Below are 24,649 nucleotides of genomic sequence, written 5' to 3'. Positions count from 1 at the left end.
CATTTTGATTTAAAAAAAAAAAAAAAAAATAAAAAAATTAAAAAAAAAAAAAAAAAAAAAAAAAAGAAAATTCATTTTTTCACCTCAAGTTTTTTTTCCTGCTTTTTTTATTAACTTCATAAATATTCAATGAAATTTAGCAAAATCTTTGGAGAAATTTACAAAAGTGTAGATTTAAAATTTAAAAAAAAAAATCGTCAAATACTGCTGAAGATATGAGTAATCAAGCTAGTTCTTTCATAATTTTGTTGGGAATCGTATTTGGCAACTAATGATAAAAGCTTTATTTGAATATCTTAAAAATTTAAAAAGTTTCAAGCAATTTTCTAAGTAGTTTTTATACCTTTTATAAGAGAACTCAAAACAATAAGGGGCTAGCCAAAAATTTCATCTTGTGCTTATTAAACAAGATTTATTATAAATGAGACCGGCATTGTGGGGGATCAGCCCCTCCATAAAGGATGTTTTCTTTTGCACGTTTTCTTTCTTTTTAGCATTAAAGTGTTTAGTTTTCGGACGATTATTATAAGGTATCGTTTGTTATAAAAAATTTTCTTTTAAAAAATAAAATTTGTGAAAAACCCCTGATCGTTTTGAGCTTACTTTTTAAAAATACAAAAACTACTTAGAAAATTGCTTGAAACTTTTTAAATTTTTAAGATATTCAAATATTTTTTTTAAATAGTTGCCAAATACGTTTCACTACAAATATTAATTAATATAATTCACTAAAATTATAAAGAACTTTTTAAAAAATTTTCAGTGCATACGCAGTGTGAAAAAACTAGCTTAAATATTCGATAGCTTGCGCTGTTTTTAATGCATGAACTAAACATCTGTAAAGTTACAAATTAATCCTTTAAGTATTTTTTGAGAAATTTTAAAAAAATGTCAAAAACTGAAATTGTCTCTTCCATTATTGTAGGGCAGTGTATATATAACAAAATCCCTCTTTAATGCATTATGTAAATAAAAATATATAAAATAAATTAAGCTAAGCTAATTATTTCAACTAGAATGAAATAGAGCACGATTGAAAAATGCCTGGTGCAATTATGGACAAAAATGTCTCGTGTTCAAATTGGTGGAAAAAGGTGGATTCAATAAAAGAAAAACCACATCACTAATTTCTTAAGCTATTTTTGTTAAAAAATACCCTATCGAAACATTAGTCAAAATCTTTATAATTTTAGCAAATATTTTCTTACGACGTACCTGTTTTTCAAAAAGGAATCTCTAAAATTAGGAATTCTTGTTTAATTCTTTGTTAGTTGGGTTTTTAATGTTATTCTCTATAATCTTTCAATTAATGATCCTTATACTATACATTTTATTTCAATAAAATTTTCATTTTTGATATTTTTATGAACTTTATTTTGAAAGTGGGATTGATCACCAATTAATATAAATTATCACTGCAATTTTAACCTGCCCATTTTCTGACATAGCGATAAGGTACCATTAGAATGATTTCACAAGTCTGTATGTAATACTATTTGTTTCATAATTTCCATCCGAGAATAGGCCAGAAACATGCATCCAATAAGAACGTTAAGTCCTAAATGGCTTTATAGCTGTTAATGTTCAACTTGACTTCAAGGTATATTTAAATGGCACGTGTTTTGACCTTCGATCTCATGACATAAATATTTATGCCATAAAATCAATTTATGTCACACGTTGGAGACACTTCGATAAGAGAGGCTAAAACTCTGGACGTTCCGAAGGAAGCGGTTTTACACTGTTGTCCTCCCTCCGGCCTTCATTCATTTTCTCCTCTCTCTCTTTATTAATTGTCCATTCTCACGGCGGGATACCCATTCCATTGTGTTGTTGTTTCTTGACATGCTTTGAATTTTATATTCTGAATCATCACAAGTTCGTGCTGGAGTTATTTTCTGCAAAATAAATAGTGGAAAAATGGGCGAACATGTTTTCTCTTTCCCAAGTGCCTTTTTTTTTTCTCTTCCGCGTGCTGACACGTTTCCGAAAGTTATGCTTTTTTACTTGAGTGTGAAGGATTTTTTGGACATGAATGAAGAAAAAATTATTTTCTCATGTTTTGTGTGTGACAGAAGAGTTATTGTTACCCTCTCCCCCTCCCATTTTTTTTCATTTCTTGTGTCTGGGGAGGTATTTAAAAGTTGAATTCCTGTATGCTTGCCAGATGTAGACGGTTGTAACTGATTGTAATTTATTGCTGTTTGACGGGACAACTTTCTAAAATAAGGGTTTTCATTCTTTCATTGTATTTTTTTTAATACATACTGGATGAAATGTACTGAAGGTTTTATTAATTTTGAACCAATTCCTGTAAAAAATTAAGAGAATTTTCAGACTTGGTCGATTATCTCTAGAACTACTGCGCTGATTTTAATGAAATTTGATATGTACATACATTGATACAATACAAAACAAATAACCATTCAACAATTGTAATACACACACATGATCATGCGTGATACTCGTTGGAGTCGGAAGGTATGAAATAGCCACTGGACAATTCGGACTAATTGCCGCAGGAAATGATAAACTGCCTTATTTCGAGTATGAAAACACGCTGCAAGGCCTGTATATCTGAAAGAGGGGACCACCCCCTATTAACCCATTTTTTTCTTGTTGTTTTTTCTGCAACCGCTGGTTCGTACCTTTCTACTCCAACGAGTGCTACACTTACACACGATCCTGCTTGTATATTACAATTGTTGAATGGTTATTTGTTTGTATTGTATCTATCTATGTACATATCAAATTTCATTAAAATCGGTCCAGTAGTTCTAGAGATAATCAACCAAGTCTGCAGATTCTTATATTTCTTACTTAAGATACACTACAGCGTATTTGAAATAGGTTCCTCCCTTAGGATTTTATGTTCGAGTAAATAAGGGTTCCATTAGACAAGGGTTTCCTTACCTGTGGTTCATGAACCCCTAAGGGGTCCATGAGTTATATGTTGGGGGTCCGCTGACTACTCCTAATTTTTAAAACGTTTGGAAGCCTACCCATTGCTTGTAAAGCGAGCTGTGGCAACTATAATTCCGTTTGCTACAGTGTATCGTTGCAAAGAGGGATTTTCCACACTTGTGACAATAAAAACATAACATCCAAATCGATTGAATGTTGNTGTAGACGGTTGTAACTGATTGTAATTTATTGCTGTTTGACGGGACAACTTTCTAAAATAAGGGTTTTCATTCTTTCATTGTATTTTTTTTAATACATACTGGATGAAATGTACTGAAGGTTTTATTAATTTTGAACCAATTCCTGTAAAAAATTAAGAGAACCTGCAGACTGGTCGATTATCTCTAGAACTACTGGACCGATTTTAATGAAATTTGATGTGTATATACATTGATACAATACAAAACAAATAACCATTCAACAATTTTAATACACAAGCATGATCGTGCTTAACACTCGTTTGAGTAGGAATGTATGAAATTGCCACAGGAAATGATGAACCGCCTTATTTCGAGTATAAAAACACGCTGCAAGGCCTGTATATCTGAAAGAGGGGACCACCCCCTATTAACCCATTTTTTTCTTGTTTATTCTGCAACCGCTGGTTCATACCTTCCTACTCCAACGAGTGTTACTCATGATTATTCGCGTGTATTACAATTGTTGAATGGTTATTTGTTTTGTATTGTATCAATGTATGTACACATCAAATTTCATTAAAATCGGTCCAGTAGTTCTAGAGATAATCGACCAAGTCTGCAAATTCTTATATTTCTTACTTAAGATACACTACAGCGTATTTGAAGTAGGTTCCTCCCTTAGGATTTTATGTTCAAGTAAATAAGGGTTCCATTAGACAAGGGTTTATTTACCTGTGGTTCATGAACCCCTAAGGGGTCCGCTGATATTTTGGGGGTCCGCTGACTACTCCTAATTTTTAAAACGTTTGGAAGCCTACCCATTGCTTGTAAAGCGAGCTGTGGCAACTATAATTCCGTTTGCTACAGTGTATCTTTGCAAAGAGGGATTTTCCACACTTGTGACAATAAAAACATAACATCCAAATCTATTGAATGTTGAAAATGATATGCACGTTGCTTTGTCGAAAACCATCCCCCAATTCAATTTATTAATTAAGGAAAAGCAGCAGCAACCTTCACATTAAAAATTTTAATTTTAAAAAATTTGTATACTATTAAAATAATAAAATTAAATGCTTTCTATTAATTGATGTTTTTTACAATTATTTTTTTCACAGGGGGTGGGTCGTGACTTCTTAAAACATTTTGAAAGGGGTCCATTATATCAAAAAGGTTAAGAAACACTGCATTAGACCAAAGCCCATCCATGTTTCTTTTTTTCGTTTGATGTTTTCTGATGAGGCTTGATTTATTTTGCCTTTTGATTTCTTCTTTACTTTGAGTAAGCAATATCATTTTAGTTTAGTGCAGCGAAGATCTCTCGTTCTGATTCGTAAAACGCTTAGTAAAATGTTAACGTAAACATGAGAGAGTTCATTACTGGGCGTGACATTATTAATTAAATTAAACATAACGATAAGAAGAAAAGAAATGAAAACAACCTGTCCTAAATCTTAGTTAAACTGGCTGGGTAATTCGTAACAACGTAAAACTTCATATAAATGTGAACCATATATTTTTAAAAATACGTTACAGTTTGATATTACCAATGTTAGAGATGCGAAACGTATTTTTATTTTGTATGTATATGCGAAGTTTGATATCCTTCTGCACAGTGAATATCTCCAAGTTGGATGAATCGTAAGTTCTAGTAATAAACTTGTAACAATTTCTCCTAGCGCAGGTTCCTGCAATGCTGGTCATTATTAACACATAGTTTTGGAGTTCTGTTAATCCGCTAGAATCAAAACAACATACATAAACTAACTTGTCTTAAAAGTTTAGCCATATTAACTGTATCTTTTCTTCTTCTTAACATTTACCAACTATCTTTATTCGTTACCATTCTGACACATGAATACAGCCATTCAATGAATCGCAAATTGTTTCTTAAAGTGCTTGCTTCTAATATTTCTTTCTTTGATATGATCTTTGCAAAATTTAGAAAGTTTGAAAATATTGAAGATGCATTAATTAGAATGAAAGTTGTCGACTAATTAAATTGAAAGAACGAAAAAAGGAAAAACCTCACCCCATTATTATAACTTCGTATATTTCTAATTTTTTATTGACAGTAGGGCGCGTAACTTTTTTGAAAAGTGCTTAAAGGTGCTTATTTTTGATTTTAGTTTTTTAAAAGCCCTTAAAGGTGCTTTTTTCGTTGGGTGATTTTTAAAAGTACTTAATTTTCCCTTTACTTTGTTGATTTTCGCAACGCATTATGCAAAAAGACGCTGTTCATATTGTTCTATTCAACGTTTTCACAATTATTTCAACCCCAATCTATTTCGGCGTACCGTCGGTCCTTAGCGTATGAAAACGCCATTGGTTTTATGATTCAAAATTTCATGATTTTTCACAATTGTCAAAAATTATGCAAATTTTTTTTTGTTGTTTTGTTGACATAACGGTTAAATCCGGATAAAATCGTCAATTGTCGAAAACTTTTCTACCCTGCCTTATTATATTTTCTTAAAAGTGCTTAAAAATATTATTGAGTGCTTATTTTTTGTTGAAAAATTTCACCCTGATTGATATTTTCTGGGTATGTAAGCAGTGTGATGCTATTCAGATGTTTCAGTGCTTTATCTACCAGACTGTATCAAGAGAATCCTATTTTGTTATTAGTAAAGCTAATGAGGTATCATAAAAGGATACCTCATCAGCTGGGGATACTTTTTGTATCAGACAATTGTCTTCTTTCTCCAAAAGCATTTTCCTGTTAAGCCTTTGATTGTAATCGATTAAATCTTTTAACTTCTCTACCACTGGCTCATTATTAACCTTTAGAGTTTTGTTTAATCCGATAGAATCAAAACATACCAAACTAACTCGTTTTAAGAAGTCAGCCATATTAATTCTCTTTTTCTTTTAAAACGTTTATCAACAACCCATCTTTATTTGCTACCATTCTGGCTTTATGGTTGGCGTCAGGTTTATCAACCTCGAGCAATCCTCCAGTAATGATTTCGTTTGAAAAAAAGATGGCTTTTTTAAACGGAGCAATTAGTGGCCTTTGTTGCTGTTACAACTTAGAAAAGAGACAGAGGAAAAAAAAAATAATAATAAAATTGCTACGCTACCTCTTCCTATCCTACTCTGATGTTACGTCAATCTGTTATGTTGTTATCCGTTCATTTAGGTTTTTATTTAATTTTTTTTTTCGCTTCGAATTCCTAATTAGTTACTGGTCTATTTGGGAAGGATTAATTGTTCTTTTACTCCAGTAACGATTATAGAAAAATGTACTTAGTGTTTTTTTCCGCTTATGTTCATAAAAAAATGCCGTTCCCAAGTTCAGTGTTTTTGACCTTGGGCTTTTTTTTTTTTTATACTTGTTTCTGTTTTCCGAAGGCCTTTGACCTTGCTATTTTTTCATTTATACAAAATATTTATTTAATGTAATATTTATTTATTTCTTTATCGTTAACTCGTGTTTTGTTTTTTTTCCCTGCATAAACCCGTACTCTTAATTGAAGCATGTTTGCACTATTATTATTTTTTCATGTTGTATTTACGTGATGCAATGCAAATGTTTATTGTTTAAATACGAAAAATCAAAACCGTTTCCACTTTGACGTTTTATTATTTATTTATTTCTGGTCTCTCTTTTAATCTGCTTAAATTTCTTTTGTATGCATTTACTACTGCCTAAATTTTAATTTCTTAAATTGCGATAGTATCCGATTTCTTGCTTTTTAAAGGATGTTATTACACAGATAAATTTTTTCATTGACGTAATCTACATTTATCTAACACCTGCATCTGCTGTAGAATGTTAGATTCTAAGAAAATTCTGCACCTTTCTTTAATAATACCTTTAGACTTTTTTTTTAAAACAGTCGTGACTTTTTGATATTATATGATGAATGATGTTTGTTTGGAATAATACTTTTAATTAAATTTGTCATTGAATTTTTCTTTGTATTTCGTAAATGTTGGAAACAACATTTATTCATTTTAGTAATGTTTATAATTTCAAGTGGATTTTTTTAAATGTATTATTGGCTGATGGTTAATTGAAAACTAATGGATGTTTCGAAAATATGAGTAATATATGCTTACAATATTAACCCTGCACGGACGAATGCCGCCACATAAGCGGCATCGCACTTTACTCATGGGGTCCAATGACATGTATTTGATGACTAGAATTGTTTTTTTTTCTTTTTCAAGCGCTTTTTTCCCCCCTTTTGTTTCTTTAAATTTGCTTGCCTGGAAGACTCACGAAAGCTGTAAAAATGTTCATCACTAAAACTTTGTAAATAATTACAATAAGTTTTGTAAATTTGATTTTAATATGAAATCCTCGTATAAATAAAGTAAAAACTTAAAAAACACCATGTCAGATAGAAAGTTCATGTGTTCAAATTCTTAAAGCTTTGGAAATCATAAATGATGATGATCTATAATTATTATTGTTATAATATTCATAATTATTATAATTGTATTAATTATTATAATTATACTAATTATTATAACTATTATGATTATTATAATTATCATAATAATCATAATAGTATTATAATTATTTTAAAATTATTTATAAATTGATTCAAATTTAATTTTCAAATGTGATTAAAAAGAAAAAAAGTTCTTTGCTTTTTTGGTGAGAAATCAGCGGAAGAAATATCTATTGCCTAGAAACTTCGAGATATTTTCTTCTAAATATTTATAAATAAACCTCTTCGTGCAATCACAAAGCTTTTTTTGTTTCTTTTTTTGCCTGAACTTGGTTGCTTAGCAATGGAGTAAAATTAGGTATTGCTCTCTTGAATTTGACTAAGGTTATTGGAAATTAGTCATTTGTGGCGACGACTTTGTTTGGCTATTTTTTTTTGGAACTATTGCCAAATATATATAGCCTCTTACCCCCCAATTTATGATCCAATATTTTTGAAATTTCGTCTACCCCCTATTTGAAGGGTTAAATATTCAAATATAAATAAATAAATGTTTATTCAAAAGAAATTATGTTTTTGTGACTGATTTCGTAACTTAATTAAGAGTTACCACTAATTAGTATATTTGAAGTCACCCGCCAGGAACTATTAAGAATGACACTTACTATGTGAAAATCTGAAAGTTATTCAAGGTGATATTTTTTTATTTTGTGCATTGCACATACATGAAAAATCTTACTTTTGAATAAATTTAACAGAAAGTAAATATTCCATAAATAATTATGTAATGAATATTTCCTTTCCTCTTCCATGCCTTTTCTTACTGTGCTTGAAAGAAAAAAGAAATACAGCAGAGCTAATTTTATCACGTTTATTTTAAAGATACTTTTAGTTAGAGGAATGACACTTTTAAGTGACACTTCTTTCTAGAGTATGCAGACGTATAAATTGCTTGTTGACAACAAGTCTTACTTCGTTATAGTATTTTTCTTATTATTTTTTTTCTGAATCGGTAATTTAAAAAAAATATTTAACAATTTTATATTTTTTTATTTATTTGTTCGGGATTAAAGATAAAAATACGTTTTGTTGAATATTCAATGTTATTTTCATATATATTTTGAAGAGAAATTACAATTTAAAAGCCAATAATGTTATGTATATTAAACTTGGAACGAACAGAATTTTTTGAAAATAAAATTAAAGAATAATAGCAAAAAACCATGTAAGCACTTGAAATAAACATTTGGATATTAATAAAATTAGCGTTATTCTAAAATTTTAAGGGCTGTGGGAGATTAGTTGAATATTAAATACTTTGTGAAAGGTATCAGATTTAGAGACCTACATAACTAAACGTTCGTCAAATAGACCAGTAATTTTTAAAAAGTGTCATTATAGAACCCTAATAATTCCAGGTGTTAAGATTTTTATTTATTTTTTAATCAGTAATGAGAAATGAAATCCATTATGCCCAATCAATAGTCTACTATTTATTTAATATTTCATATATTTTTATGAAATAAATTAAAATGTCTGTGGAAAAATAAGAGCGATATGAATCTTTTTCCCTAATATATTGAATTAATTATGAAAAAGACATGTATTTAAATTTACAAAAAGTTGTTTTAGTATTTCCGTTCGAACTTTTCAATTCAAAGCAAATTAACTAAATTCCCACGTATTCTGTTGTTTTATATGCAGTCTTATTATTATGTTATGACTGTTATTGATATAATGATGAAAACGTTTCATTCATCGCATTAAAGATTTTCAAAATAATCCTTTTTTGGTTAATGTGTTCAGAATTGCTTCAGGGTTCCATTAAAAGAAAGTCAATCCATAGCCGGTTTCCATAGCTGGGAAGAAAAAGAAAATTGTGGAAAAATTGCTACTTATATCAGTTATGCGATTCTGGATTTTACTATGTCGATTTTAATATTTAAAAAAAAAAAGTTCAATTTTATCATACGAGGTTATTTGATTTCTTTTTCTTTTTGAAAGGTTCTGTATTAGTAAAATTGTTCAGAAACCACTCATAACTTTTTGAATTTCTACAAGTAAGGTTCATTTTTTTTTATTTGAAATATCATCAAAACTATATCTTTTAAGGAGTTTAGGTTTTAAAACTAAAAAGTAAAAAAAAAAAATTTTTTGTGAAAAAGATAGATATATTTTTAAAAATGAAAATATTGTGAAGGGACCGTTTTTACGGCAAAAATATTTTGTGATATCTCATTTTATCAATAAATAATTTTATGAATGGTTCGTTAAAGAATCAGAATTTCTTCTAAAATGCCCTGGGATCTATACTTTTATAAAAAAATTTATAGGTATTTTTCTTAAACTGCGTAAATTTGTTGAAACGAAGAAAGGAAATACAAAAACGCTTTTTTAATTCGTTACGCTTATGAGCCGATGTGGCGATACAAGTCTCTCTCTAACTTTGAAATTCATCAAAAGGATGCGTTCAGACTCCATGTGTTTTTGTTGTCTTTAGATTTTACTTATCCTCTTAGGTTTTTCCCCTCATTAATTTAAGTGTAAGTTGTGTTCTAAATCTTCTCTCTTTTTTCTAGGGGCAAATTCGCAACTGTACGTCGTTGCCAGCACAAAGAAAGTGGATTAGAGTATGCAGCTAAATATATGAGGAAACGAAGGCGAGCCTCCGATGTCCGTCATGAAATACTGCACGAAGCTCATGTCCTAGAACTTAGTGCACAACATCCACACATTGTCCAACTACATGAAATTTATGAAACACACTCCGAAATCATTCTTGTCTTGGAATTGTAAGTATTTAATTCTTTTGCCCAGCGATATCAAAATTAAATAATTCTGAAACTTTTGGAAATGTTGTTGTAGGCCATTAAGGCAAGGGGTACGATTGTTCTTGTTTTCCAGTGGTGCCATCTATGGCCAAGAATTCGACTTATGTCACACCCGTTTATAGGGCGGACCCATTCATACATCCATTCATTCATAACAATTGGGGATAAAAAGATCAAATAAATCTAAATGGTATATTGATAGTGAAAGCTGTAAGTCATAATTAGTATACATAAAGCTGTGACATAATTTTTTCTAATTTGTTACTAAAGTTACCAACATATTGCATTGTACACGAAGTAAGCATTAACAAAAAATGGCAACGTATGCTGTGTAGAATTCTAGATACATAAAAGGACTCTATTGTAACAGAGTATAGCATCATCTTTTTGAAATTTATTTTTGTTTTTAAGACTATTGCGTACTGTCCAGCTATCACTAGAACTCCAGGCACTATATTTGCGTGGTGGCGTTGAACTGTTTACTATGATAGCGAAGATAAGTCAGTTCTACAAGGGGCGTGTGGGATTAACCGTTTTACCACCAAGCCGTTTCACATTGGCTTAGATTTGGCTGTGTCACGTTAATAGTTCAATTTTCTCTTATTGGAAATAGTTTTACTCGTTTTTGTAGCAAAAGACTACCTCAGTCGAGAGGACTTCAGAATTTTTTGTGATAGCTAGACAGTGAAGCGCTATTAGTTGGCATTTTCTGGTTTGTTAACAGCCTGTGGAACATATGGAAGGTAACTTGAGTAACTAATTCTGAAAATTTGGAATAAAAATTTTAGTTTTTACTGTCAATACTCCTTTTATTCCGTTTAAACCATTATTAAATCTATGGGCTTCTTATACACAATTTTAGTAATTAATTAAAAAAGTTGCCTATAGATTGTGCTGTGCAAGAATGTGCGCCGTACGTAATTCTAAACAGGGACTTTATATTGCAATAACATCGTATAGTGCGGCTTTGAGGAGGCTAAAAGTCTGAGGCTGTCTGCTGCTATGGTTACAAGCTAGAGCACATTTCTAATGGAGGTGCAATGGAGGAATGAATGTGTTGATTGGTTTACTCACGCTGGCCTATGCAAAGATAAATAGAAAACTATTCACCCCCACCCCTATTCGAAGTGACATTTCCTCGTAACCATGGTATCCGCGACGAGACTGACGTCTGGAGGAGTTCTCCTGAAAGCCACACTATACTGCATCATCTTTTGTTAGTTATTTTTATTTTTATGGTTTTGTTCAACGTATGTAAGATGCCATCAAGTCAGTCATAGTAGTTTGGACTGGGTGCCTTAGACCGTGGTAACATTTTATCCAGTCATCATATGTTAATGATACTTGTAGTGTAGGGTCCTTGTGGTCTTTGTAACCTAGGAATGAAAATAGGAAAATTTATAAGTTGGCACATTAACTCAATAGAAATCACTAAGGATGATTCAGAGAGAATGCCATCATGCGGCAACTTATGTTTTTATTTATAGCCTAGTAAAATGCCATCTTCTGATGATGTTTCTAATTATAAAAGTTCTGAATAAAAATCAATGGCTTTCATTATCAATACACCGTTTGTTACATTTTTTTTATCTTCAGAATTATTTATTTTTCAGGTTCTCTTTCGTTGGACACCAGTTTTTACTTACAGCACATGAAATAATATAAATATTGTGACTATTTTCTAAAATTTAAGTATATGATATTAGTAAAATATAATTATTCGATGTATAATGAAACCGAATCTTCTGTCGTAAAATTTGAATTTCTAAACAATTCTAAATTTATTTTTAATAACATTGATAGATAAGATTTAATCCAAAATGTATCAGTAATCAAAATGTCTTTAGTTAACTTCCAATACGTAAACATAAAATAAAAAAATCAATATTATTTTTTAGAGTATCTGGTGGTGAAGTGCAGAGAGTGTTGGACGATGAAGAGGTCGTTCCAGAAAGAGATGCAACAAGACTGTTGAGACAAATATTAGAGGGCGTTTCCTTCCTACACGAGCACAAAATTGCCCACCTCGACCTTAAGGTAAGTCGTTAAAAAAAATTATTCCGCTGATGACTGATGATTTTCAAGAAAAAAACTAACGACAATTTTTTTCATGTTTTTTAGCCGTCTGCTATATATTATTACCCTTGAAACTTAATTATTTCTACTAACTTTCTTGTAGGTTGGCTTATACAACTATTTTTGTATTTGAAAACGGAAAGAAAAACTAAAGTCAGAAAAATTAATCTTGGGAAAATATAAAATATCTCCGCGTGACGAACAGTAATTTACTAGGAGCCATATGACGGAATTTCGTCAGTTGTATTTTATAGTAGGCATTTGATAATCAAAAAAATTGGCCAATGACGGTGTGTGTAATGTCGTTTTCAATTTGGAAATATTCGAAATTTTATTTTGATAGAAATTCATATAGAATAAAAATATTGGAGCGTGTTGAAATTATCGTTGAAATTTGCTGCAATCTTAATATGTTGATAAGTTGAACCATATTATTGTTCCAATTTGCTGCAATCTTAATATGCTGATAGGTTGAATCATATTATCGTTGAAATTTGTTGCAACTTAATCTTGTGGTAAGTTGATCCGTAATATCGTAAAACTTGATTTTACGATCAAATCACTGTAAAGCGAAACATTATTCAATTCATCACTTTATTGTGGTTGCTACTGATTTGCACCGTATTATGATTCGAGGTTGACAGTGTTCGACATAATGGTTAATTGTTAAACCAATTTGTAACGTTTGTAACTAATGATTTGTAAAGATTAGAAAGTTGACCAATTTGTAAGTGTAACTAATGTTTTTATTGACTTTTTTGGTACCTTTTGAACAGTTGTTAAAGTAGCCGTTATTCAGGTCTTTATCGTTCCACGGTCGAAAAATGATTTGGTGCTTGTTGAAAGATAGTTTTATTCAGATTTAGTGAGAAACGCACCAATCGATGTGAACAAAAAAATTGATTAGTGTTGGTCAAAAACCGTGGGTTTCTTTTGGGGTTTTTTTCGTGAAAAAAAACTCAATCTTACTTAGAGCCAGGGTTAAATGGATTCTATTGTTTTTTTTTTTTAATGGAAAGACCTAATTTCGCCCAAAGTTAAGTGAATTTTTCCTTACAAAATCATACTTATATATACTAAATATAAACATGAGGTATAGTACATGCTGAAAAAAATATTGCTTGATTATTACCAAAGGGATTAATAAGAGAAATAATAATAAAAGAAAACTATTTCAGTCATTTTTCTACATTCAAAATGTATAGTGAACTGCATAATGATAGAAGTTACTGAAATTATTATTTGTAAAATGTAAAGCATGGTTGCTACTAGTTTTAAATTATAAAATATATTAGCTTTAAAGTTAGTTTATGGGATTTCTAAAAGCTTTGTATACACTCATGAAATGAAATACACATATCTTTTTGTTGCACATGGCATGATCATTTGACTTTTTCAGTGTATGGATTCTTTATATGTCTTACACTGTACAAAAAATTATCTAATTTTATCTTAATTATACTTTTTGTTTTTGAAATGAAGGGAAAAAGCTAATAAACTTTAACATTTATTTTCTGAGCATTCCATGTATCTAATTTAAGATTTTTAATAAACATGTCCAAATGCTCATTAAATTTAATCAAGGTTGGGGTTTTGGACGTCCTAAACTGGCTTTGGACAGGACACATGGGTTTTACTGTCTTAAACTGGGTAAAACTGTCCTAAACTGGGTAAAACTGTCTTAAAGTGTCCAAAACCTTGAACTTTGGAAAAAGGTAAAAATTCTACAGGTGTAACCATTGTACACATAATAATTACATGTATCAATAAATATTTGATATTTTTTATACAATTTACTATAACTTATTAAAAGAAAATAATATAATATAATAGGAAAAGGTTTAAAATTTTTGAAGCTCCACAATTCATTGAACAACAAAAGTGAATGCCTAATCCTTTAAATATAAATATGCTTTTAATACTGATAAATAATATTTTTGCATAAGGATAAATATGAAAATATTAAAAAATAATAATTTTTCTTAAAAAAATTACTAAATTTGTTCAAAAATTAACCTTTTTTTTCACAATATTTTTTTAAAAAAATGTTATAATTTCTGTATCACAGGATGATAAAAAAGACATCTATTTTTTTAAAGAAAAATTTAGATATAAATTTATTAATTTAAATTGAAAATATAAAATAACTGAAAAATGTATTAACAGTTTTGAAGGGCATAACATCAGTTTCAGTTACTGACACTAGTGATGTATCACCACTATGCTAAAAGAATTGAATATGAATGAAATAAAAGTATTCTTGAATAGTACTATAGATAAATAAACCTGTTTATGACGAACCAAGCACTTAGTCCCTAATATTTTAACCTGTATGGCAAGGCCAAACTTCAGTTATGTACTATTGAATGAGAGGACCAATTGAACTTGATTACCGATTAATCTTCCTTTGTTGAAATTGAAGAGTCAAACAATATTAATAAAACATTATACTTTTAAAGACAAATATTCTCTAATACATTTAATTATCAATATGTTATTAGTTATATGTTTATTTTACCTCTTAAATATTGTTCAGATAAAATTGTGACATAATTTGAGTAAAAGGGTTTCGGACAGTTTAAGACAGTTTTGGACAAAGGGGTTTTGGACAGGACGGTTTAAACCCGGGTTTAAACCGTGGATTAATCCATTCTGTCCTAAACCTTGCCAACCCTGAATTTAATTAATAATTATGTATGAATGAACAACCGATATCTACAATTCGCATTTCATTAAAAAAATTATAATATGTTAAATATATAATTTAATCTTTCTTTTGTAATTGAATTTTTTTTTTTCCAAACTAAAATGTTAGACTAAATTCAGTTTAAATTCATCAAGGGTAAACTGTTATCACTCCACTGCATAAATTCTTCGGAAATACGCGTGTTCATTAAAAAACATTTAATCTAATTTTTCGTGTCCTTAAAATCTTATAAATAGCTTCTGACAAGTGAAAATGACAAGACAATGAGAGGTTTTATGAGCATGGTCTCCGTCCAAATTGCTTGTACAGATGATATTAGTCACCTGTCATATCTTGTTGACAACCGGATACATCAAGTAAACAGAACTGTTTATCCTTCCCTGCCTTAATAAATTGTCGCTTTCGGTGTTATACTTCCGCGACGGAAAAAGGAGAAAGCCAAACACTTCCTAAATGGCCCGGATCCAGTTAGACAAAAGACTGCAAAAAATTGCTTTGTATTTGCTCATTTCCTCTATCCATCAGTGCAATCTGCTTTAATTTCCCACTCAGTGCCCTCACTTGACTTCCATTCATACTGTCCATTGTCCGCCTTGTTTGGCCACTTGACCTCTTACTTACCTCAATTTCATCTTGATTGGTAAAATGAACTAGCTATATCCATACTGCTGTTCTTGCATTATATTTTATTGATGATATTTGGGATAAAGATAGTAGTGCTTATCTGCGGGTGAAAATAGAGTTATAAATGTTGCTATATTGCTCTGTGTAAATATATTGCCCAACCTTTTTTCTCATCATAGAGGAGAGATCTAATATGGCCCACTTATATTTGATGGAGAAATAATTTTAACAGATTTCACATTTTTGCGTTTTTATTCAGAAATATATTTTTAAACTCTGAAATGTTTTGGAATAATTTTTAGGCTGTTTACTAATCTTATGTAAGATTTATGTGGCGATTATTTAATAATTCTCTAAATTTAAAATTTTTGTTCGATGTCCTATTTTAGTATTACACGTTGCTTCAAAAGTCTTTTTGATATGATGAATAGGTCTCAATGTTAACTTTTTAGAAAAATAGGTTCAGGGTTGGGCAAGAATGTTGGCGCTTTAAACCCTAACATCATCACAATTTTGCAGTAATTTTAAAGGTTGTATCATGCTTTTTTTTTTTTTTAGTTGAATTATAGTATCGTGTTATAATCAAGGGTAAAACGAGGAAATTTGCACTATGCACTCAATTTCATGCTTACTAAGGTTGTAGCAATTTACTAATATCTAAAAAGTGCTACTCAGCACGCAATATTTTTTCAGTGTTTGCCATGGTCCTAAAAGCCATTTAGATTGCCATGTTTTGCGTTATGCATAACATTTTTATATATTATTATTAAAAAGCTATGTAGTTTTAACCGTGTGTTATTACATTAATGTTTAAACCAATATTATCATAACAATAAAGAAATCCTATTTTAATTACCAAGTAAACATTTCCTAAAAGGCTACGGGCATTGAAGTTTAAAATCAAACTAAATTAAAGTCTTTGAGAATGATTTGATACGTGTTTTTTTTAATCAAAATTGATGTGTGATTTGCAGATTTCAAACATTTAAAGTATAATTTTGTCTTGCACTTTATATGTGGTGTAAGAAGTCATTTGTAGACATCGTTAAATTTCGGCAGTTGTGTGATATAGCTTATTCAGAAAGAGAAGATAAGTAATAATTACAGAATTCACTTAAGTTTTAATTAGTCTGGATAAAATATGGATACAAGAAATTAAAAATCTACGTTTTATTTCCCCCCCATATTTTAAAATAATTACCTATTAAGTTTTTAAAATGATCGCCAGTCTCAATCTTCGGCACTGAAACTTCATGCTCCTTGAAATTCTAAATAGAAAAGTCTAAAATCCGTAGTTTCCAATTTTTTAAAGTTTATTTCTTACTGGACTGCAATTTTGAATTTTTGATGCTTCTTCATTAGATTTTCGTATTAAACGATCTCAATATAAAATTGTATTCATCAACGTGAAAATATTATTGTATATTAAGTTAATCAAAATCAAAGATGTAAACCTTGAATCTTCCGATAATTATCCCAGTTGAGAAATTATATTTCATGTATAACGTTTTTGTTTACGATGTGAACTTTTTCAAAGTCAACCTCAAAATGTGAACTTGAAAGTTGCAGTTCACGAATTCCGTGATCTATCAATCTGTGGTTCTATGCTATAAAGAATTATTCCGCAAATATATTGTTCTTCTAAACATTCGGTTCCATTTTTCATTGTTTGGCATTTTATCATCTGTTTCATTGTTCGGCAGTTATTCCTCATACCTTCTTGTCATATGTTTGGTTTCGCCTCCGAACGCTTGTCCTTGCTTGCCAACCTTGATCTATTAGGCAGAATGTGAGAATTATGTTCTGCTCGCCCTTTGGGAAGTTGATTGATATTGTAATGGGTTTTTCGAGTTCGTGGTTACTATCTTTTCCCTGCACTTCTAAACAATAGCGCTGAAAAATAACTTATCAATAATTATTAGCATTTGGCTTTATTGAATAAGATTCAGTTGTTGAGTAAGAATTGGTCAAGTTTGTCTCTGAAGGAGGAAAAATGCTCTTTTTTTCTGAATTTAAAGCTTCAATTGATTAAATTTCAGCTCAGTTCAAAGTTGTTTGTCTTTTAAAAAAAAATTATGTTTATATTTAGAATTAAATGTTTTAGATTGTTTAATTGTTGTGTCTCTGCAGGGGTCTGTCCAGATTTTTTGTGAAAGGTCCGGTTTTTGTAAAATTGTGAAAAAAATTACTCATAATTTGTGAATATAAAATAAGCGTTCAGTCACTTTCTTTCAACCAGGGTCCGCTTTTATGAATTTGTGCTAATAGGCTCCGTTATTGCAAAAAAACTTTTTCAGGGAGTTTTTAAATTGTAGAGACATACAAGATTATGCTCATCACTGTAAAATTATAATTAAAAAAATTAAATTTTAAAAAATAAACAGCATTTGCAGCTACTAAATTAGCGAAGCAACATATAAATATTTGTTATTTAGCCTATACTGCTGAACGCAGAAAATTCTTTTCAGACGAATAAAGGAAGAAGCGTCTGCCGATGACAAAATTTAGTTCGTTTACAACTGTCTTTCTCCCCCCTCCCCCTTCCCGGGAAGGGTTTATTTTTATTCGATTAACAAAACAATAATGAAGATAAACAAATTTGTGAAGGCTTCGATTAAAAGATAAATTATTTTGTGAAGGGTCCGTTTTTATGAAAAGATATTTTGTGAAGGGTCCGTTAACGGACCCAAATTTCTTCTAAACAGACCCCTGAATTTGCCATTAAATGTTGTTTTAGATTGTTTAATTGTCGAGACTCTGAAATATACTTTGAAGTGTTAAATAAATTTAAATTTGTTAAGTTATTTAATTTTCACTTCAATTGTTTGAATTAAAAAATCTTTAACAACAGGTTGTTTAATTTGTGCTTTAAGTTAGAGTTGTTTGTCTTGAAAGAAACCTTATGTTTATATTTGCATTTAAATGTTGTATTAGAATATCAAAATAACAACGACCTGAAATGTATTAAAAAATTTACTGGTAAATAAATAGCAATAGTTGAGATTCCAATATAAACTTCGAAACATTTTATAATATTTTATTGTTATTGTAAGTTAATTTCATACGGGAAAAAACTAATTTGTTTTGTCTGTTTCTTTTCGTTATCCTTTTAATATTTGTTTTCATAAACAAAATACAATATGCTATATCTTTTGAACTAGTTAGGTGAATATAATTTTAAGTTGAAGTTAAAATTGCTGTGTATTGTAAGTCATTAAACCCTGTTTTTTGTTAACTATTTGCCCCTATTTTAATAAAACACGAAGTTTATTGTTATTAATACTTTTGCTTAATCAATCCCTAAGCTGCTATTAAATTTTTATTTTAAAATTTTTTTATGTGATGCAGTTTTTATCGAAGTATTATATATTTTTTTATTACAATTTCATTTGTCTCTTAAAGCTAAATAGTAGTTTAAACAATAATTTAATCGGGATTTAGAAAATAATCATCGCATATTGTTTACTATTTTGACTTTATTTGCTCTCCCTCTTGTTGTTTATAACGACTTTTAATTTGTAACACAAAAAATATGTATCTACAACTTCTATCCAATTACAAGTACAATCAATTCTATTCAATTAAAAATATGCAAACTCAATTTTCAAACATGCCTACAAATATATAATTTTGTCTGATCGTCAAAAATTGAATGGAATATAACTTATAAAGTGTTATTTGGTAAAAATGTGCTTTAATTGAAGTTTTGTTCAAAATATTTCTCAATTTAATTTTTTATTGAGTTTTAATAAATTTAAGAAAACAAGAAACACCGCGCAATAGCTAAACTTATATGCAAATAATATATAAATAAAAACATCGTAAATGCGTTTATTAATAATCTTTAGCTTACGCCCATGTTCCTTCCTTACCAAAATCCTGATAATCAATTAAGTGTCACGAATTTTAATCAGATTGGTGACACTGAATATTTATATCAGGTTTCCTAATCATTTCTTCAGATTTACATTCAGTGCCGCGATTTATTCAATGTTTATTTTTATTTTTATTTCATAAAGCAGGCAATAAATAAAAGGAGAAGAAAAACGCGACGTCTCGTTTTTTATTGTTTGTTACATTCCACCTGAGCGTCTGGAATTCTTTTAAATATTCTATTGATATTTTTATTATATCTATAAAAATAAGGTGAACGTTCTTTATGTACTTAGCCAGTAAATCTTTTTATTATTGTCTTCCTTATTTAACAGTAAAATGACTATCTTTAGTTTTGACGGCATTGAATTGTCTAGTATTTGTATTTCGTAAAATAAATTTCTTAACTTTGAAGGTAAGAGACCTGAGATGATATTCTTATGTGTAAAAAATATACAGTTTGTATGTTAAAGTTGTTCGATACATGCAGCATTTTAGATGAAAAGAAGTCATAATTTTTCTACGATTATGACGAAAAGCCTTGAAATCAGCGGGTTTTATAGATTTTTTTTAAATTAACGTTTGTTATACGTTTTTTTTTTTTTTTCCAATTTGAGAATAATCGCTTAATTTTATTAAAATTTTTTTCTTAATTTTGGAAACAAATTAAATTTCTTTCGTGTCTGTACAAACTTATTTATTTGTCCAAAAATTAAAAGCTGCATCTGGTACTTTTTATAAAAATTATAATTGTTTGTTTTCATAAAATTATGCTAATTTATTTTATTATTATTATTATTATTTTTTTGTATATATTCATTGATTTACTTTTTTTTTTGGTATAGAATTATGACTTATGGAACTATATGTTATGCTACAGGAAATAAATGTTTTTTTTTGTTGATTTTCAATTTGCTACGCATTAAATTTTTTCCTGGTCTGTTGTTTCTAGGTTTTATACCAATCCAATTCATAGGATTGACGTTCGGTTGCTGAGTCGTAACGCTTCACAAACTAGGTCCTGGGTTCGATAGGGACCGGGTAAAGTTGACTCAGCTTCCATCCCTTCAATGGGTCGCTAAAATAAGTACCAAACATGCTTGGGGACTAAACACTTGGGGTTCCACGTTCGGCTGACCACCAAACCGGCCCTCTATGGGCTGTAGCTCCGCTGAGTTTAAAGCAAATCATAGGATTAAATTATCATAAGATATAGAATATTTAATTATAGTGAAACATTTCTAATTTCATGTGTAGTATATTATATATATTTTTTTAATGCAAAATCTTTTTAAAAAAGTGAATCCAAATAGTTACCAAACTTTGAAATGGGGAAAAAAATTTGAACTGCAACTAAAATGTTTGTTTGAATTACTTAATATTTTTACTACTTGCCTTACAAAATTTAATATGAATAAGCTATTCCTTACGCATAACAGATTTGTTTCATTTGTGACAATAATTAATAAAAACCACCGTTAGTTTTTTTTTTATTTTTTTATTTTTAAATTAAGAAATATCCCTATTTACGCAAGAAAATAACAGAAATATCCCTATTTACACAACAAATATAAAGTAAGAAATTAATGAAACCATGTGTTTCTATTTTTCCCTTGCTCATCACATAATATATTTATGATGTATTCATGAAAAATTAGTATCTCATGCATTCTATTGCGTCAAATATATTTAGTTATAGTGGAACAAATGTAAAGTGAAGATTAATGAATGCATGTGATTTATTTTTTTTCGTGTGCATCGTACATATATTTAAAATGCACACCTAAAAAATTAGTATCGCATGGACTATGTTATGTTAACATTTAGTTAAAGTGGAACAATTTCCTTTTTTTTTATGCGTGGTTTCTTTGTTATTAGTACTCCTAATCCCTTTTACTAATGTGAATATGATTCAAATTTAAGTGCAAATAATTTCTAAACGCTTTTTTAAAAAAAATCAAATGGCACGATATATTTTTCGAACTAAATGTATGCTACTGAATTGTGATTGGAAATGTTAAACTCGAAAGTAATTCATAAAAATAACTTGAGATTCATAACTTCAATTAGTCGCCAATGACAACCAATACGTCTTATTTAGTTCACCACATTGTTTTTTAGAAATTGTGCTGGCACCACTTTTGACATCTAGTAAAAGCATGCCTTTGGGGTCTAGCTGTGCCTGATGGCAAGGCAAGACAAACTTGTTTCTCATCTGACAGGAAATGATTCACGTGTTTTATAGGATGAGTTTAGACAAGACAGGTATTGCGTGCGTTTTTTTTTTCTCTCGACCGGAACTTGAAAACGATGTATTGGAACCACAGGGTGGGACACTTTTTTATTTTTAATTTCGTCTCATTTTATCAGTTGATTTTTTTTTAAAGAATGAAAATAAAAAATAAAAAATTGTCGGTTAAGAACATTCTCCATTGCTGTTGTCCCTGAACTTATACCTGTCTGAAATAACAGTTCACCTGTTTTATAGAGGGGAGATAAAGCCTTTTATTTTTTTATTTTATTTTTATAAATGTGTCAACTTCTCTTCCGCTACTTCAATTCTTGAGGTTTATTTTTTAGCCTATTATGATTTTCTGGCTTTATTCAGTCGGATGGCCGTCATTTACGATTGGTACAGATTGTTGACGTTAGGGAGCAGTTTTTGTGAGTTTCGTTAATTTTTTTAAAGAAAATATTAATCATTGAAATTCCCGATGATCATTGCAAAAATGTGTAAAATGTAAAGTACTACACATTTAGTTTTGATGAGTTTATCGTTCGATATAGGCAAATAAAATTAAAATTTGTTTTACATGCTTTTAACTTTTAATCTGTTTATTTGTAATAATGCAAATACACTGAGAACCATACAATGTTGAATGATAGGAGTTCATTCAGTTTTAAAAATAATAATATTTAATAGAGTATTATTTGAACTTAGGGGCTATCGCAGTCTAGCTATTTCTGGTTCTTCTATTACTTAACACGCTAATCACCAATGGTTCATGTTACTTAAAATCAACGCGTTAATCACCATTGGTTCATGTTACTTGTCATCAACACGTTAATCACTATTGGTTCATGTTACTTATCATCAACGCGCTAATCACTATTGGTTCATGTTACTTGTCAACCCGCTAATCACCATTGGTTCATGTTACTTATGTAATATTCTTGTTTTGCTTGAATTTTTTTAAAAAATTTTCTTTGAACTTTTAGAGCATTACTTAAGAGTAATTGAACTTAAGAGTAATAGTTAGATTTGCAAGGAAAAATTCTAATTTTTTTAGGAAGGTGGGGCGTTTTTCAAAACAAAATTTCCACAAAAGTAATATATTTTTTTTCACTAAAAAAGAAATTTAAAAATGATTTTAATTACGTTTTTAGCGAATTTTGTTAGAAATAAGTTATGTGGGGAAAATTGAATTTCCCAATTTGACTACACAACTGGAAGTAGGCTTGGAAAATAAATGGCCTTTTTTGCTTTCTGCTTGCTTTAATTTCTTCAATAGAAGCCAGGTTATTAGAGAATTTTGTGAGAAATAAGTTATGAAGGGAAATTTGAATTTCCCAAAGAAAAAGGGTTATCAATTAAAGTAGTCAGTTATGTAAATGATTTCATTACGTTTTTAGAGAATTTTGTTAGAAATAAGTTATGTGGGGAAATTTGAATCACCCAATTTGACTACACTGGAACTTTTGGTTTGGAAAAGAAATGGCCTTTTTTGCTTTCTGCTTGCTTTAATTTCTTCAACTTCTTCAATATCTTTTGTTATGATAACTTGCGGAACTAGTGATACCTTTCCTTCAGAAAAAGGGTTATCAATTAAAGTAGCCATTTAGTTTTTCCGCGTTCGTTTTTAGAATTCCTCAAACCCCATGGGAATCGTTCCACACCGAAAGTCATTCGTGTAACAATAAGAATGATTGGCTGAAAGCGTATACAAAAAAAACCCCACATTTTTTTTGGACAATGGATGTCCATGCTGTTTTCCAGCAAATCCTTCTTGTTCTTGTCATAACAGTTCATTCCTATTGCTCCAGGGGTGAGATCTGAAACAATAGATAGGTTACTCCCCCCGCAAAGACAAATTAAAATTCCCAATCTGGTGCTTCCATCTCAAATTGTGTAATAACATCATTTTTCATTCAGATTGTTTATCTTTAGCGTAATGCGTTCTCCTATTGTGTATCGTGCTTAGTTCTCATTGTGCCGGAAAAAGCTTATCTTCGTTTGAAATTTATTGTTTATTTTAATGGAATTCGGTTTTTGAATTTTAGATTTAGAAAATTTCCATCGGTATTAATTTGAAAATGAGTATCAGCGTGTTTTTTCTTTTAAGACGTTGTTTATATTTAGCTTTTATAATAAACGGTTTAATTTAGAAGTATTATCTTGAAATGAGTTTTACTGCCATATTTGCTAACAATATATGTATATAAAATAAATAAATAATAAACCTATGCAGTAAGTTAAAAATCTACTCATGGAGTTTTAAATAGAACTAATATACGGATTGCAATGGTAACAAATGTATTTTTCCCCATTTTGTAGAACAATTATATCACTGCACTATCAAAAGAATGGGTTTAACGTAAATCATATTGTTGGTTCTTTTNTATTTGAAACTATAACAACGTTTAAATTTGCTATAGCTTAACAAGGTTGGTAATTAAATCACGCTTTGTTATAAGTTGACATGCTCTATCCTGTAACCATGCTAAAAAATAATAATTGGCATAATAATTTGGTTCGACTTAGCATTATATTAAGGTTACAACGACTTTGAACGATAATATGGTTCACTATGTTCCAAAATATGTTAATAGTGTTATGAAGCTTAAAATACCTGAAGTTCATTGACAATTTTTAGCCTTACCTAAATAATATTATATGATTTATATGAATTTAATTTTATAACCGTCGTTGAACAGCTGACCCAATTTTCGGGTTTACGACTACTACGAATGCTCAACGCCGTAACCTTGTAATTTTGAACCCAATCCAGAAGACAAGGAAACTCCTGGATC

The 24,649-nt window shown here is 29.7% G+C and overlaps 1 protein-coding gene across 2 annotated transcripts in view; it reads left to right on the top strand.

Moving 5' to 3' along the window:
* Window positions 1-24,649, top strand: part of LOC107443047 (serine/threonine-protein kinase 17A) — a 114,191-nt gene that overhangs the window by 70,574 nt on the left and 18,968 nt on the right. For both annotated transcript variants that reach the window (XM_016056784.3, XM_071186878.1), the window contains exons 3-4: window positions 10,087-10,299; window positions 12,237-12,375. In XM_016056784.3, coding sequence (XP_015912270.2) covers window positions 10,087-10,299; window positions 12,237-12,375 — 352 coding nt within the window. The remainder of the gene's footprint in view (window positions 1-10,086; window positions 10,300-12,236; window positions 12,376-24,649) is intronic.

This window comes from Parasteatoda tepidariorum, chromosome 10 (genome assembly GCF_043381705.1).
Source record: "Parasteatoda tepidariorum isolate YZ-2023 chromosome 10, CAS_Ptep_4.0, whole genome shotgun sequence".
NCBI classification, from domain to species: Eukaryota; Metazoa; Arthropoda; class Arachnida; order Araneae; family Theridiidae; genus Parasteatoda; species Parasteatoda tepidariorum.
The sequence above is the reverse complement of the archived record's forward strand: the minus strand, read 5'-3'. Positions and strand labels throughout refer to the sequence as shown.